General features: G+C 39.8%; 1 protein-coding gene across 2 annotated transcripts in view; it reads right to left on the reverse strand.

The window, feature by feature from the left end:
* The window catches only part of Dars2 (aspartyl-tRNA synthetase 2, mitochondrial), a 28,893-nt gene that overhangs the window by 3,561 nt on the left and 7,800 nt on the right, over positions 1–17,532 (reverse strand). For both annotated transcript variants that reach the window (XM_051186079.1, XM_051186080.1), the window contains 10 exons: positions 16,365–16,488; positions 15,342–15,388; positions 12,530–12,636; positions 10,851–10,920; positions 8,377–8,556; positions 5,492–5,599; positions 3,775–3,837; positions 2,918–3,070; positions 912–1,130; positions 606–716 (listed from right to left, as the gene is read on the reverse strand). In XM_051186079.1, coding sequence (XP_051042036.1) covers positions 606–716; positions 912–1,130; positions 2,918–3,070; positions 3,775–3,837; positions 5,492–5,599; positions 8,377–8,556; positions 10,851–10,920; positions 12,530–12,636; positions 15,342–15,388; positions 16,365–16,488 — 1,182 coding nt within the window. The remainder of the gene's footprint in view (positions 1–605; positions 717–911; positions 1,131–2,917; positions 3,071–3,774; positions 3,838–5,491; positions 5,600–8,376; positions 8,557–10,850; positions 10,921–12,529; positions 12,637–15,341; positions 15,389–16,364; positions 16,489–17,532) is intronic.

A 17,532-nucleotide genomic window follows, 5' to 3' on the forward strand; every position in this document is an offset into this window, starting at 1 on the left:
TCATAGAGATTGGCACTATTGGGAGTTGTAGTCTTGTTGGAACAGGTGAAGGAAGTATGTCACTGGGGGTGGGCTTTGAGGTCTCAGATGTTCAAGCCACACCCAGTGTGAGTAGGCTCTTTCTGTAGCCTGCTGATCCAGATGTAGAATCTCAGCTCCTTCTCCAGTTATCATGTCTACCTGCACACCACCATGCTTCCTGCTATGATGACAATGGATTAAACCTCTGAACTGTGAGCCAGTCAGTCCTAATGAAATGTTGTCCTTTATAAGAGTTGACATGGTTATGGTGTGTCTTTACAGCAATACAAACCCGAACTAAAAGAGTAAATATTAATAAGCAAATATTATCATTTGCTCTTCCCAGTCCCTATATTAAACACAAAGGAAAACTGACATTTTGTATCTAGTATACTCATACTCTCCTTTTTAAACAAATGTTTCATAAAGCAAAGGTAAGAAGGCTTTTTTTTTGTTTGTTTTTTTTTTTTGAGACAGGGGACCAGGCTGGGGTCCAACTCACAGACATTTGCCTGCCTCTGCCTCCCAAGTGCTGGGACTAAAGGTGTGCGCCATCAATGCCTGGCTAGAAGGCATTTTATTACCTTTAGTAATGTTGCCAGGATGTACCTCTGTAGCTGTGCATCATGAATTCGGACAGAACCACCTCCTACCTCATTGCCGTTTAAAACCAAGTCATAGTGTTGGCCACGAACCTACAAAATTCACAAAATTTTCATGTTAGAGAAAATTCCTGGCTTTCAATTCTACAGGACTAAGGTACTGTACTTAAACAATTTATTAACAGTAGGCTCAGTCTTTTCCTTGGTTCTCCTGAGTGAATATTGAAGTTCTTTGTATATACTTAGATATTTGCTTTCCATTTGGAAGAATAAAATAAAAGGTAGTACCTTTTCAGGTTCTGTATGGAGGAGGTGAATGTCACTGGGGTGAGGAGCAGTGAATGGGTGGTGGGCTGACTCCAGCTCTGTGGGACACTCTTCCTTAGTAAGGAAGAGTGGGAAGTCTACCACCCAAAGGAAAGAGAACAGTGCTGGGTCACGCAGTACCACTCCTCTCATCTCCAAAAGGTCTGCACACTGCAATCGCAACTTTCCCAACAAAGAGCACTGCAAACAAAAGACACAAACATTAAGTTAGTTTCTTGTCAGAGTGGGCATCAGATGACACAACCTCAATTTTGAAGGTCACCCTCTACCAAAAGACTGGCCAATTTCTCAGGACACAAAGATATGAGGATGATCTGAATGACAGATGGATAAGGACACACGACTATTAGCCTGAGCTGACTGTGTGAGCATTTCATACCATAGTGACCAGGAACACAGGCACCAGAGCCTCACAGACCAAGCTCTGAGCCTGTTTGGCTACTTAACTAATTTCTCTACATCTCATTGTAAATAAATGGGATAAAATAACCACTCCAGCACTGAAGTAGTTCCATTATTTATTGAGGTGAGGTATTGTTTTGTTTCCCAGGTTGGCCCTAAACTACTAAACTCAATTCTGGTTCAACACCCCTGAGAAGCTGGGACCACAGGTGCACAGAATAGATTGGTAAAGTTAAGTGAGACAAGATACATAATAAGATACAGAACCCAATACAGTATGGGGACCAGTTTCATTCATTCTACGTTTTTTGTTTTTGTTTTACAGTTCCTGAAGGGCTATGGTAAGGATTTGATATTTGTCTGACATGCACTTAATAGTCAGAAAATGCCGGCTATGATTAAAGGTGGCATGAGTTAGATGTTAATTTAAGACTGAATTCTGAGGGCTGGGAGGCAGCTTGGTAAAAAGCCTGTCATGAAATCACTAGCACCTGAGCTTGAATTCCCAGCACTTGTGGGCAGAGACAAGAGGACCCCTGGAACTCATTAAGCAGCTAGTCTAGGTAGAGATTGAAGAATACTCAATATTAACCTCTGGTCTTCATACAGGCACTCACTGTGGACACACATATAAACACATACCACACACTCATCACACACATACTCACAAATGTGAATTTGGGAAATAGTTAATGGTTTAGCTCTGATTTCTGACTTCTCCACTTTCTAGCTGTGTTACAATAAGAAAACTGTTAACCTCTAATGGGCTCAGGTGTGTGGTCTAGGTCCCTCCTGCCAAGGCCTCCTCAATGCTAGGGTTACAGGTGTGAGCTAGCATGCCCACTTACAGGTTTTAATATTCATGTTTCTCTTTGAATGTTTTGCAGACTTTACAAGGACCTTTCCAACTATACCTATTCTCCTATCGATTCCCTGACAAAAAATGATTTTGTTAGTACATGATTGGTTGCACTTACCACCTGTGACTGAGAAGCAGTTGAGCCCTCCCCCTCCAGTGGACAGAGCTGTTCCTCCATGATTTTAGGAATACATTGTGTACAAGTTTCTAATTAGCAATTTCTTTCTTTTGCAAACTTTAAAAGTATCTTTTCATAGTTGTATTGATTTCCTAATAGACCCAGATCTGATGTTGATAACTGATGAAAAGATTCCAGTTTAAAATTTTCATTGTGTCTGTATGTGAGAGAGAATGGGAGAGTTGGGGAGAAAGACAGAGAGAGGAAATGACTTTTGGAAGTCAGTTCTCTCTTACCATGTGGGATCCCAGTGACCAAACACAGGCCTTAGACTTGGCAACAACCTCACTGCACCAAGACTCCAGTTTTGGTTTACTTTACTGAGACTATGGAGTGTAAGCTTGTCTCAAATGTAAGGTCGGCTGCTCTCCATACCACCATGCACAGAATAGCTCTAGCTTTATATCGTGTACTATAAAGTACTAAAAGATATTTGCATAGCAATTTATGCAGAGCAGCCCTGCTTTATGAAACTAGCAGTCTGTTTTAAATATGTAAATAAATATGTGCTGAGACAATTTTACTTACTGCTTTCTCATGTTCCCCAGCAATTATGAGCACCATGTCTTCCTCTCGGATCCCCATCAATCTAGTTAATTCCAATCTTTCTCCCTCCATTAGGAATTTAGCAAATGGCGAACTCCAGTTCTTCTTGGCATTCAGGAATATAGGCAGGACTTCCTTGATAAAGAAAAAGGCTTATTGATAATTTTTTCAGAAGTGAGATGGATTTGTTTTCTCACAGAACAAAGATTTCTTGTTCCAAGCAGAAGACAGTTCCATTTATTTAATTTTTAAAATTGGATTAAAATACTTGTGAGTATGATAAAAGAATATGGTTTAACTTTCAGTATGATAGTAAGTTCAATTTTTGGCTAGAGAGATGCTCAGTGGTTAAGAGCACTGGCTGTTCTTCCAGAGGACCTGGGTTCAATTCCCAGCACCCACATGGCAGCTCAGACACCCTGACATAGACATACATGAAGGCAAAACACCAATGTACATAAAATACAAATAAACTACAAAAAAAATTCAACTGTATAAATTGAAATCTTTCAGTAAAAATAGATGCACAGCAAAAATATGATCTGAAATAATAACCCTCAAACTTAAGACCTCAGCAGGTAAGGGCAACAGTTGCTCTTGCAAAGGATCTGGGCTCAGTTCCCAGCATCCCAAGGTGACTGCAACCATCTGTAATGCCAGTTCTAGGGGGTTCAGAGGCCTCTCTTGGTCCACAGGTATCAGACATGTACTTGGTGCACATACATACATGCAGGCAAAACACTCACAACCAAAAGAAATCTAAAAAAGTCAAAACCAAACCAAAACTAGAGCCCCGCAGTTGTTAGTAGAAACAGATTTCCACAGATGCTGCTCCTTACCTGACTATAATGGTGAGCTGCAAACTCTCTAATGTACTCGACATCTTGCCTTCTTAAGTACTTCTGATGAAAGAAATCAAAGTATACTCATCAATACAACACTCAGCTTTATGAATAGGTTCACAGTGTCAAATAAGATATAAACATATCTGTGTCTTTCCATTACAAGAGTGGGATCTAAAAAAACTCTATTTCTTCTTCAAAATACACAAGATTTAAGACTTACTGTAAGTTTCACAGGATCACTGTTTCCCAGTTGCACAGGTCTCACTGGAGACTGCTGTGACTGTCACCTGTAGACTAGAATGCAGTGTGCACATCAAGTACAAAGGTGAGTTCTACAACTTTCAGATTAAGAGGATCCAGATTTTGATGATTTCTGGTTCCTTTAAATACATTTATGGTAGCCTTAAATTCATAAAAAGCTGCCTGCTTTTAATTCCTGATTAAAGGCATATGCCACCATGTCCAGCAAGACTAAAAGTATTTATTTTTATGTGCATTGGTGTTTTGCCAGTGTAAGGTGTCAGGTCCCCTGGAACTGTAGTTACAGACAGTTATGAGCCACCATGTGGGTACTAGGAATTGAACCCAGGTCCTCAGAAGAGCAGTCAGTGTTCTTAATTGCTGAGCCATGTCTCCAACCTCAAGATTGAGTTTTTAACCACCATTAAATATATTTAGCTACTTGTGTATCCAAATGGATATAGACTTTCTTTACTATAATCTTTTTTTTTTTTTAATTATAAACTTTAGGTTAACAAGTATGTTTACTTAGCAAGTAGATAGATACATTTTTAGAATTATAACATAGTGGGGGAAAAGCAAATTTCTCAGTATTTTCAAATTTGTGACATCTCTTTCAAAATAGTAATTTTAGGATTAGGTTGGTCTGACATATTTAAAATCTTAGCACTTGGGAAGTTAAGGTAGGGAGACTAACTGTAAGGTCAAGGTCAGTCTAGGCTACATGAGATCCTGTCTAATAAAAGTAATTATAAGTAAAAACCTGAAGTATTTTATCATTATTTATATAATAATTTTAGGGACACAAATTAGACTTTCTATAAAAATACATTTTTCTCCTTCCTTCCTTCCTTCTTTCTTTCCTTCCTTTCTTTCTTTGGTGTTTTGAGACCCAGTTTCTCTACTTAGCCCTGGCTGTTCTGAAACTCACTATGTAGGCCAGGCTGGCCTCAAACCTGGAGATCCGCCTGCTTCTGCCTCACAAGTGCTGGGAGTAAAGGTGTGTGCCATCCACTTTTTCTTTTTTTTGAGACAGGCTCTCACTGTGTAGAACAGGCTGGCCCCAAACTCATAGATTCTCCAGCCTATGCCTCCTGAGTGCTGGGATCAAAGGTGTGCACCAACATGCCTGACTCGAAACACATCATATTTTACATATTGATCCCAGTTCCCCCTCCCTCCCTCCCTCTCTTCCTCCCTCCACTCCACAGGGAGGGTGAGGCCTTCCAGGAGGGATCATCAAAATCTGTCAAGTCATTTGGAGTAGGGACTAGGCCCTCCCTCCTGCTTCTAGGTTAAGGGAGTATCCCTCCATGGGGAATGTGCTCCCACAGTCCTTTCCTGCACCAGGGATACATCCCAGTGGAAACACATTGTTATATGACTCTTTCTCAAGTGTTCTTGTACCAGTATTGAATGTACTTTCTTCCAAAATATACATTCTGAGAAAATAGCATTGTGCTTCACTTACTGCTCCTTCAGGAACACATATAGCTTTGATAGCTCCTTGGGGCTTAGCCAATACATCTCGAAGAAATCTGATCTCTGTGTTTCTGAACACATCACTGATATCCACAATCTACAAAATGGATAGCAAAAAGGAATGACTAAACACAAAGTCATTTTCATCTCAAAGTATTTTATAAATAAAGTTTTTTCCTTATTTATTTTTTTCTTGTGTATTTGGTGTGTGTATGTATGTACAGTTGCATTGTTGCATATATGCAGGCGCATGAATGGGTGCACATGCACTGTGGGTATACATGTAAAGGCTGGAGGATGATGTCAAGAATTGTCCTCCACTGCTCTTCCAATTTATCTTTTGCGATAGGGTCTCTCAATCAAACCCAGAGCTCTTGATATGGCTAATCGTGCTCTGTCTGTCTCCATTCGTAGATGTTGGAATTACAGGCATTAAATGGCTTCTGGGGATCTGAACTCAGGTCCTTACATTTGTGTGGCAAGCATCTCCCACTGAACCATTTCTTTATTCCACGGGTAAGATTTTTTTATATATAATTTTATATAGTTATTATTGTGGGAGGGATGTATGCTCATGAAGTGTGTGTATATATGCCTGTGAAACAGTGCCCATGGGAAGGTCATAGGACAATTTTAGTTCTCTCCTTCATTTTTACATGGGTTGCAGGGATTGAACTCAGGTCATCATAGAAGTGGCAGGGGGAGTGTGTGTGGGGACGTGGCCAGAGAACAATTTAATGGCTAGTTCTTTCATTCTACCAGGTGGAACCTTGGGATTGAAGTCAGGTCATCAGGAGGTGAGCAATCATCTTTTATTTCCTCAGCCATGTTGCCAGCCCAGAAATGGGGTTTTAAAGAAACAGCTAAGGCTGGAGAGATGGTTCAATGGGTAAGTGCTTGTTATATAAGCATGATGACCAAAGTTCAAATATCCAGAACCCATGTAAAAGCTGGGCATAGTCATGCTGTGCTTGTAACCTGGCTTTGGGAGGCAGAGACAAAGGGATCCTGAAAACTTGCTTAAAAAGAAAAAAGAACTCCATCTTAGTAATTTAGCATTTCAAGAATGTATTCATACAGGGTTAGTGTAGGTTCAGTGTTTGCCTGAAAAGACAGTACTATGTTAGACCAGATTGGCCTAACAGTCTCAACCAGTATTCTGTACTATAAATAAACACGAAATGGTTGTATATGAGAATGTACTAGCTGGGCGGTGGTGGTGCATGCCTTTACTCCCAGCACTTGGGAGGCAGAGGCAGGTGGATCTCTTTGAGTTTGTGTCCAGCCTGGTCTACAGAGGGAGTTGCAGGACAGCCAAAGCTACAAAGAGAAAACCTGTCTCGAAAAAAATCAAAAAAGAATGTATTTATAGTAATTATAATGATTGCTGTGCATATATTTAATCCCAGCACTTGGGAAGCAGAGGCAGGTGGTTCACTAAGTTCGAGGCCAGCCTGGTCTACAGAGTGAGTTCCCAGACAGCCAGGGCTACCCAAAGAAATCCCATCTTGAAAAACAAAAAACAAACCAAAGAATATACTTATGACTTTGTGTGAATATTTGTTCATTGTAGAAACTGAGCTGGCAGGTGAACACAGGAGAATCATTGTGAGTTTGAGGCCTACTTGGGCTACAGAGGGGGAACCTGTTTTAAAACAAACAGTACTGACTACTGACTACTTACAGACTAGGCAGAATATTTAAAGACTGTAGCAAGAAGTGAGATTCAGAAATGGTACCAGCATTACAAAGACCAAGGGATATTAGTCTCTAAGGACAAGTAATAGGAGACTTGTTAATAAAACTGCTACATAAACATTCTACTTTTGCTCTTATAGATACTGATAATCTGAATGTGTTCATATATTTAAGCTCTTTACAGACCAAGGAAAATTAGTAACTCAATTATTTGCCTTCTGAGAGCCATATTTACACAGAAAAATTGAAAATGAAAATTGTTTTTCTTTCAAATAACTATTCGTGTCTATAAAATCAGTAAATGGTAAATACTATAATAAAAATTTATAATAAAAACCTTGCTCTTAAATTTTTTTACATTTACATATTTATTATTTTGTGTGTGTGTGTGTGTTTATGGTCAGAGGGCAGCTTTTGGGGATCAGTTCTCCTCTCCACCATGTCAGTTTTAGGGAGAAAATTCAGGTTGTCAGGCATGACATGAGCAAGTATCTTAATCTTACTCTTTTTTGTTGTTGTTTTTAGGTTTTTTTCCTCTCAAACCCTCTCCCCAAGACAGAGTTTCTCTTTAGTCCTGGCTGTCCTGGAATTCAGTCTGTAGACTAGGTTGTCCTTGAACTCAAGAGATCTGCCTGTCTGTGCCATCTGAGTGCTAGGACTAAAGGTGTGCACCACCACCACCTAATAATACCTTAATGCACTTACTGGGTATGATGACACATACTTGTAACCCCATCATGTGTGAGGCTGAGGCACAAGGATCTCAAGTTTGAACCTAGTAGCTTCAGCTACATAACAAACTTCAGGGACCTCATCTGAAGAAATTAAACACACAACTGGGCGTTGGTGGCGCATGCCTTTAATCCCAGCACTCAGGAGGCAGAGGCAGGTGGATCTCTGGGAGTTCGAAGCCAGCCTAGTCTATAGAGCAAGTTCCAGGACAGGCCCCAAAACAATACAGAGAAAACTCTATCCTGAAAAACAAACAAACAAACAAACAAACAAAACCAAACCAAAACACAAAGCTAACAAGTTATTCTTTTGCTGTAGTTTGGTAACAACATAAAGAAACATTAAAAATATTATCCAACAATGTAACACTTATAAATTTCTTCAAAATGCCTGAAAAGATGGCTGAACTATGTGGGGGTGGTCCTAGAAACATGAAGAAAGTACCTTCATCCCAAATCGAATGTCTGGCTTATCGGTTCCATAGGTGGCCAGGGCCTCAGCGAAAGTCATGGAAGGAAAAGGAATCGCCACAGGATCTTTATCATCAGGCCAGGAATACTGCAGTAAACCCTCAATTAAACGCTGAATGCCAGTCTGGTCTACAAAAGACATCTCTATGTCAATCTGAAACCAAAATAACATGGAAACTAACATGAATAGTTACAGCATATATTTCTTGGCTTTAAGTTACCTTATAAATACCTGCCTAGAACAATACATGATTAAGGGTATAAATATTATACATCACTTCTATGTTGATGGCTGCTATTGCCTAACATACATCAACTTGTTTATTTCCCAAAGCTAGCTCATGGTTGGAGTCTCAGAGAAGCTAAGAAAATTGTTTGCATACTGCAATCAGTAACTAGTCAGGCTACACCTGATCGTGGCCATTATGATTCCAAACTTGTGATTTTTGCATTTAATTACATTAATTAATGCTATCTTAACTAAGCCAAAAGGTTCTGATAAATCTGTAGATTATATAAATAAATGAGTATCAGCATATACAATTATTTTCTTTAAAGGTAGCATTCTAATATTTTATGTACATGAATATTTTGCCTGTATATATACACACATAGCTGCTGCTCATGAAAGCCAGAAGAGGATTCTCATTCCCTGGGACTGAAGTTTCAAATAGTTGTGAGCTACCATGTGGGTGCTGGGAATTGAACCCAGGCCCTCTGCAAGACTCTTAATTGCTGAGCCATCTCTCCAGCCCCAACTCTGTCCTATTTTTGGTGGCATATTGATTCTTCTTTTAGCTTTATTTTTGTTGTTTGTTTTTTGAGACAGGGTTTCTCTGTGTATCCTTGGCTGTCTGTAAATTGCTTTGAAGGTCATATTAGCCTCAAACTCAGATATTCACTTGCCTCTGCCTCCAGAGGGCTGGGATTAAAGGTGCGCACCACCATGCCTGGCTTTAACTTTGTTTTTCATTTATTATTCTGTTTGTGAGTATATAATGTGGGGTAGGCACAAGTGTGCCACAAAACACATATGGAGGTCAAAAGACAACTCTGGAGTCAATTCTCTCTTTCTACCTTTTCATGGGTTCAGGGCTCAAACTCAAGCTGTCAGGCTTGAGGAGCAAGTGCCTTTACCTGATGAGTGCCTTTACCTAGAGTAATAATTTTTGGTGGTTAAGATTTGTTTTAGGAACTTTATCATTTCATAAATGTTAAAATACTAGGAATATCTGGTATGCCTTAGTTGATAACTGCATTCTTTATGAAAAGGATGAATGGAATAGATTCAAATTATTTTGAAATTCTGTCTCTTCTCAGGTAGAATGCCAAGAAAATGAAGGATGGGGATGGAGAGATGGTCTAGTGGTCAAGAGTACTTTCTGCTTTAGAAGAAGACTTGAGTTCAGTTTCCAGCAACTGCATGGCAGAAAGCCACCTGTAACTGCAGTTCTAGGGTTTTCCATGAGCACCAGCCAGGTACATGCAGGAAAAAGAGTCACACATGTAAAATGAAAACTTGCTGGGCATGGTGGGATACCCTGTAATGTCAGTACTCAGGAGACAGAGGCAGGCAGATATCTGTGAGTATGAGGCCAACCTGGTCTACTCAGGGAGTTCAAGGCCAGCCAAGGCTACAATAGAGAGATTTAGAATTTGTCTCAACAGCCCCACACCTGGAAAAAAAAATCTTAAAAGAACACAAATGACAATAAATGCTGGGCAGACACTGGGGAAACAAAGAACTCACTGCTGGTGAGAGAGTAAACTGGTGTAGCTTTTCAAAAAAGCACAAACTTTCACTGTATGATCTGGTTTCCCACTCTTGGTTATATACTCAAAAGCTCTAAGTCTCAGCACACAGCACATCTGTGTTTATTGCTGTACCATTCATAATAGCTAATAAACAGAAGCAGCCAAGATAACCATTAATGGATGGGTGGATGAAGAAAATGTGAAAGATGTACATACACTCACACACACACTGAAATTTTATTGAGCCACAAAGAGAAAGAAAGTCATGACATTTCCAGGAAAATGGAAGTGGAAATGATATTCAGTGAAGTATCCCAGGTGCAGAGAGACAAGTATCCCACCATGCTTTCTCCCACTTTACAATATGTGCATATATGTGTGCAGATATAGGTCATGCAATTATAAAAGGAACTATAAGAAGGGAAAGAAGAGATCTTAAGGAGAGGAATAAAAAGCAAGGTAGGATGCATGTGATATAAAAGGAGGAGGATAATTGGGGGGGGGGAAGCAGAACAGTGGGAGGCAGGGGACTGGAGAGGAATCAGGGCAGAAGATCAACAAAAATGAAGTGTATATGAAAATGAAACCTTTTAAGTTAACTTTTAAAAGCTCAAAAAGTTACTGCCCTAGTACTGAAAATCCTTAGTTGTAGCAAACACGAATTTGTAAGAGCAAGTAGGTATAACTGAGTACCTGAGTAAACTCCGGCTGCCTATCTGGTCTTGAACCTTCATCTCGATAACACCGGGCAACCTGAAAATATCTGTAATTGAAAACTAGAGTTAAGGGCTGGAGAGATGGTGCAGAGGTTAAGAGCACTGGCTGTTCTTCCAGAGGTCCTGAGTTAAATTCCCAGCACCTGCATGGTAGTTTACAGCCATCTAGAATGAGATTTGGTGCCCTCTTCTGGTTTGCAGGCATACGTGTAGACATAATGCTGCATACACAATAAATAAATCTAAAAGAAAAAAATGAGCCAACCTAGCTTGATTTTTAAATGATCCAAACCATTTTTCCCCCCAAAGTTTTGGCAGTACAGGCGATGAAATGGATGAAAAGAAACTTTATTTGTGGTGCTAAAGCTCAAACTCAGGCCCTTAGACATGCTAAGCAAGCATTCTATGAAGCTGTATCCCAGCCTCGGAAACTTTATTACACTCAAATCTAATCAGATACATAGCTAACCATGAGAGGTTAGTATTTTATAGATGTCTCTAGAGGTCTAACATATCATGCTTTCTTTCTTTCTCTTTAGAATTAATTTTAAAAATTAAAAATTAAATAATACATAAGTGTGCTTGTCCATGTTTGGGTAAATGCATGTTTGCAGTCCACAGAGGCCAGAGGTATTGGATCACTCGAACTGGAGTTACAGACGTTTGTGAAGTGTCTGACCTGGGGTGCTGGGAACTGAACTCAGGTCCTCTGTAAGAAAAGCTCATGCTCTTAAGCCCCAAGACATTTCTCCAGGCTTATTACAATGCTTACTATATTTCCCCAAACAATATAATTTATTTCTTTTTGTTTTTTCTTTTGTGTTTTGAGACAGGGTATCTCTGTATAGCTCTGGCTGTCCTGGAACTCACTCTGTAGACCAGGCTAGCCTCGAACTCAGAGATCTGTCTGCCCCTGCCTCCAGAGCACTGGGATTAAAGGTGTGCACCACCATTGCCCAGCCAATATAATCTCTATCTAATATTTTATAAATTTCAATATACTATATATATATATATATATATATATATATATATATATATTTTATTCCCCCCCCTTCAAGATAGGGTTTCTCTGTAGCTTTGGAGTCTGTCCTGGAACTTGCTTTGGAGACCACAGTGGTCTCGAACTCACTGCGATCCACTTGCCTCTGCCTCCCAAGCGCTGGAATTAAAGGTGTGCACCACCACTGGCCCAGCTCGGAACTTTATTTTTAATCCCCTGCCAGAACTACCTAATGCCAGCTTTCTACCTAATGCCACCTGATAAACTTTAAATAAGTGATGGCTACTACAATTTTTAGGGAACAAGCAATCACAAAATTCATGTACAAATCTTAACCTCTTCAAATCAGACAACTTGAAGATTCTGTGCTATTACTGAGTGACGGGTGGGTGGGTACAGGGTGCGGGCACAGACACGTGTAGGTGAGAGGACTATTTGGTGGAGCTAGCTCTCTCCTTCCACTTGCATATGGGTTCTGGGATTGAACTCACATAACCAGCCTTATGGCAACAGCTTTTTGCCACTGAGCCATCTCACCGTTCCCAGGGTGGACAAGTTTTGTCCATACCACATCCCCTTCTCCCCCAGCCTTTCTTCTTCCCTTTTTGGATGAATGATAGCATTACCAAAAAAAAAAAAAAAAGCCAGTTTACCTGTCTAAACCACCAACCATCAGAAGCTGCTTAAATTGCTGAGGACTTTGAGGGAGAGAATAAAACTTTCCAGGTTCCCTGGATGGTACTAAAAACTCTTTGGCACCCTTTTAAAGAGAGAGAGAGAGGTGGGAGAGGGGAAGGAGACATTACTGAAAAATACATAAACAAAACACCTAAGCCAGGTACGGCAAATGCCTGTAATTCCAACACTCAGGAGGCTGAGGTAGAGAAGTAGTAAGTTCAAGGGCACCCTGACCCACAAGAAGACTCTGTTTTCATAAAACAAAGCCAAAGAAAATTCCTGAAAAAAATTAACAAACCAAACTCAGAGTATAAATGCTAGTACAAGTAAATACTTAAACATACCAAGGAAATTAAAGAGCAAGGTTCCCAATGACAAACTATTTCTTGTTCATCTTATAGTCCATATAACAATTTGCATACAGTAACATTTATTTATTTATTTATTTATTTATTTATTTATAGACAGAGTCTCATCATGTAGCTCTTGCTAGACTGGAATTCATAGAGATCCACCTGTCCCTGCCTCTTGAGTCCTGGAATTGAGACATGTGCCATGCCCTGCTACAATAAACTTTTTAAAAACTTTATTGTATTTTTTGTATGTCTCTCTCTCTCTCTCTCTGTGTGTGTGTTGTGTGTAAACGTGTATGTGGGTACATACACACAGGCTAGAATTGGGTATTAGAACCTCTGAACCTGGAGATACAGGCTGTTGAGAACCACTTGATTTGGGTGCTGGAAACAGAACAGGGTCCTCTGGAAGAGCAGCAAGTGCTCGTAATTACTGGGCCATTTCTCTCACCCCTAAAATAAGCTTTAAATACTGCTTGTATATAGCAGTTAAGTGTATGTATGTGTAAACAAATTCTCTATTTTATTATAGCAGAACAAATTTTGTGCAACATTTCCTAAGCAAGCTATTCATTTTTTTTAAATTAAAAAATTTTTTTTAAAATGTACATTAGTGTTTTGCCTGTGTGTTTATCTGTATGAGGGTGTCAGGTACCCTGGAATTGGAGTTACAGAGCAGCCAGTACTCTTAACTGCTGAGCCATCTTTCCAGCCCCAGCAAGTAACCCTTAAATGCTTTCTGAAAACAGGGATTTGTTTTCTTTTGTTTGCTTTTGGGCACAGGACCTTGAACATGCTCCATGAACACTGTACCACTGAACTAGATACCTAATCCATAAACTGTTTTCTTAAAGACTCATTTACTTAGTTTATGTATTATGAGTATTCCATCTGCTTGTATTCCTGCATGCCAGAAGAGAGCAAAAGATCCCACTAGAGATGGTTATGAGCCACCATGTGAGTGCTGGGAATTGAACCCAGAATCTAGGCAAGAGCAGCTGGTGCTCTTAATTGCTGAGCCATTTCTCCAGCCCCTAAACTTTTTTAAAAAAGTGTGTAGATCAAATAAAGAGTTATTAAATATCAGTAGTTTTTTTTTTTTTTTTAAATCTCAGTTCCTTTTTTAACAGGATCTGTGTAGACAGAGCTGATGGTCTCAAAGCCTTAGCTTCCCAGGTGCTAGTCCTACAGGCATGTGTCACCTTGTCTGGTTCTTCTTTTCTTATTAATATAGCTTTTATTTTCCTGTGTCAAATCCCAAGCCAACCACTTTGTGCCCATTTCCTTAAAAAGTACAGGAAAAAGACTATATAGGGAAGAAGCTACAGGGGAAAGATGGGAACAGATCCTTCACTGATGAAGAGAATGAGATACACCATCAAAAGGCCCTATAGCTTCTAGGGGACCAAGACAGACTGCACAGCAGAAGAGTTGTTGCTCTAGTTCCTGTCCTAAGCAATGATGAAGTCCCCATAGTTCCCTAAAATGGTTCCTGTCCTAAGCAATGGTGAGGTTCCCATAGTTCCCTGGAATGGTTCCTATCCTAAGCAATGATGAGGTTCCCATAGTTCCCTAGAATGGTTCATGTCCTAAGCAATGGTGAGGTTCCCATGGTTCTAATCCCACCACCTGGGCCAGTCCCCAACCATGGCAGTCCTAGCCTTAGTGAACTCAGCTGCAGTGACAATATTCCTGGGACAAGTGCTGGCTTGAAAGCTTCAGCTAAGGACAAATGAGGCTAGGGTGTGTGGAACCACATTAGTTAAGGTGCTTTTTTGTTACTAGTGTCCCTGGTCAGCTTGGCAGCTCAGAGGTAAGGTTGAAGCAAACTTGGAGCAGAATGGAAGGGATTATAGGGGACAGTTGCTCTTAGTAGACAGAGACACCTCCATCTCTTTAAAATTTTTCTATTTTTTTAGTTGACAGTTTTTTTTTTTTTTAAAGATTTTATTTTCACCTTTTTGGTTGTCTAGCCTTTAATGGTTGAGTCATCTCTTCAGTCCAGGATTTTATTTTAATTATGTGTGTATATATCTGTCTGCATGTGGGTATGTGTGCATGAATGCAGTGTTTACAAGTCAGAAAAGGGTTTCTGATCCCCTGGAGCTGGAGTTTTCCTATGTGCTTTTAACCACTGAATCATCTCTCCAGCCCAGTTCATACAGTTCTTAATAAACAAGGTTTTAATGAAAGATTCATTAATGATTCAAATCTATAAAATTCAAGGGATAGAAAACTCATGCAGAATAAAGGCATTCTGATCTAAAATGCTGACACACATAATTTTCTCAATTTTTAAAATAACCTAGTTAATGCGAAAATCCTGAGGTAATAATAAAAGTAAATAAAATGAGCCAAGTGATCATAAAAAGCAAAACAATCACTTTTATAATGAAGAGGATATTAATAGTAAGATATTAAGTAACAGACATACCCCTGGGGTTCTCTTAAACAATGTTGGGGTTTCTACATCCACAAACCCTAAGAACAGAGAAAAAGCAGTTAAATACATAGCAAATTTGGCAAGTACAACGTCAATAGGGAAGTACAAATCAGAGGTTTCCTTTAATTACAAAGATGCCTGAAGGAAGAAATACTCAGGTTGGTTTCCACAAATCCAAGAAAAATGGGCCTTGTAATTCTGCTCACAGAGCTGATGTTTACCATAGGAAATGATTCTAAGTGTCTGATGAATTTGTGTCTACTGAAATGCTCTCCTAGAACTGCAATGATCAAACAATATATGTACCCAGGAGTGCTCTAGTTTACTCATGGGAAATCTTAGACTTCCCAACAAATGGTGTAAAAGCATGGGCATTGTGGTCTACACCTGCAACCCCATAACTCAAGAGGCTAAGGTGCTTGTGGGTTCAAGGTCAGCCTAAACGTATCTCAAACAAACAAACAAACAAACATAAGCTGGGTGTAGTTGGTCATACTGTAATTCTACAGTGAGACTAAAGCAGAAGGACTGTTTCAAGTTAAGGCCAGCCTGGGTTACACAGTCAGGTCCTATACCCTGTACTATAATAGTGAGAACTTGTTTCAAACAAAAGGAATTAGGAGAACTGAACTGTTAGAAGTGGGGGTATAAGAGAGAAACTTACTATAAGGAAACAACCAAAGACTGTCCTCAGTAGTGGCGGGAAATACTAGTAACTGTAATAGACGTTACTACCTTCCCCCCTTTTTTTTTGGTTTTTGGTTTTTTGAGACAGGGTTTCTCTGTGTAGCTCTGGAGCTGGCCTCGAATTCACAGAGATCCGCCTGCCTCTGCCTCCTGAGTGCCGGGATTAAAGGCATATACTACTACTACCTGGAGACATTATTACTTTAAAGGACATATTTGTGACCCAGTAAGCAACCAGTTTACACCCTGATCTAATTAGACTTTTGGGAACAGGCGACCCAACAATGAAGAGCATATACAATAAAACAGAATGGATTTCAGGCTTACCATGTAGATTACAGAGATATTCCCGCATCTTCATGACCATCTGGGACCTCAGCCGCAGGTTGTACTGCATTTGGAAGCTTCGAAGATCTAAGTACCGATATTGCAAACGAAGAGCCTCCGTTTTCTACACAAATTAAAGATTTTTATGTTTAAACAGTTTTGAGCATTAAGAAGGTAGTTATCTTTAATTTCTTAAACTTACATTTATTTATTGGTGGGGGATATGTGTAGGTGCCTGTCTGCTGTGAGTCTGTGCGCATGAGTGCAGGTAGCCTTAGAGCCAGGGGCATTCCTGGGAACTGGAGTTACAAGCACTTGGGAGGCACCTAATGAACTGGCTGGGAACCAAACTCTTGTCCTTTGTAAGAGCAGTATATGTTCTTAACCACTGAGCTATCTTTCCAGTTCAGGTTTGTTTATTTTCAAGGCTGCAAATCCTTATACTCATCTTTGTACTGAGAACTTATAAAAAAAAAAAAAAAAAGAAAGAAAAAGAAAAAATTCCTTTAATGTAGGTAATAGCTCAATTTTTTCATACCAGAAACAGAAATAGTAGAAATGCCTATAACTTCTTTTTCTGAATGTTTACCTTAGGAAGTTTATTTTCTTTTTTTTTTTTTCTATAATAAGGTCAACTTTGTAATTACATTTTTTTTCCCAATCAATGAACTTGAATATAAGACTTAGTGGCATATAATTAAAAATCTCTCTCCCCCTTCCTTCCAGTTTCTCTGTGTAGCTTTGGAGCCTGTCCTGGAACTGGTTCTGTACATCAGGCTGGCCTCAAACTCACAGAGATCTGCCTGCCTCTGTCTCCTGAGTTCTAGGTGCTGGGATTAAATGTGTGCACCACTATAGCCCAGCCTTAAAAATCTCTTAATAGGACTGGGGAAATCAGCCTAGTAGTGCTTAGTTGGCATTTAGTTTCACAAAAGCAACTTAAGAGAGAAAGGTTTACTTTGGCTCTCGGTTCTGGTTCAGCCCATCACTGCAGCTGGTCACATTACACCCACAGCCAAGAGCAGAGAGCAAGGAGTCAATGCATACAGGCCCAGCTTGTTCCTTTTTACCCAGCCCAGAGGGCCCAGGCCTTGAAATGATGTCTCCTACAGCACAGGGTTCATTTTCCCAAATCAATTAATCCAATTAAGAAAATCCCCTGAAGGCA

The sequence above is a fragment of the Phodopus roborovskii genome, unplaced genomic scaffold, assembly GCF_943737965.1.
Source record: "Phodopus roborovskii unplaced genomic scaffold, PHOROB, whole genome shotgun sequence".
NCBI lineage: Eukaryota > Metazoa > Chordata > Mammalia > Rodentia > Cricetidae > Phodopus > Phodopus roborovskii.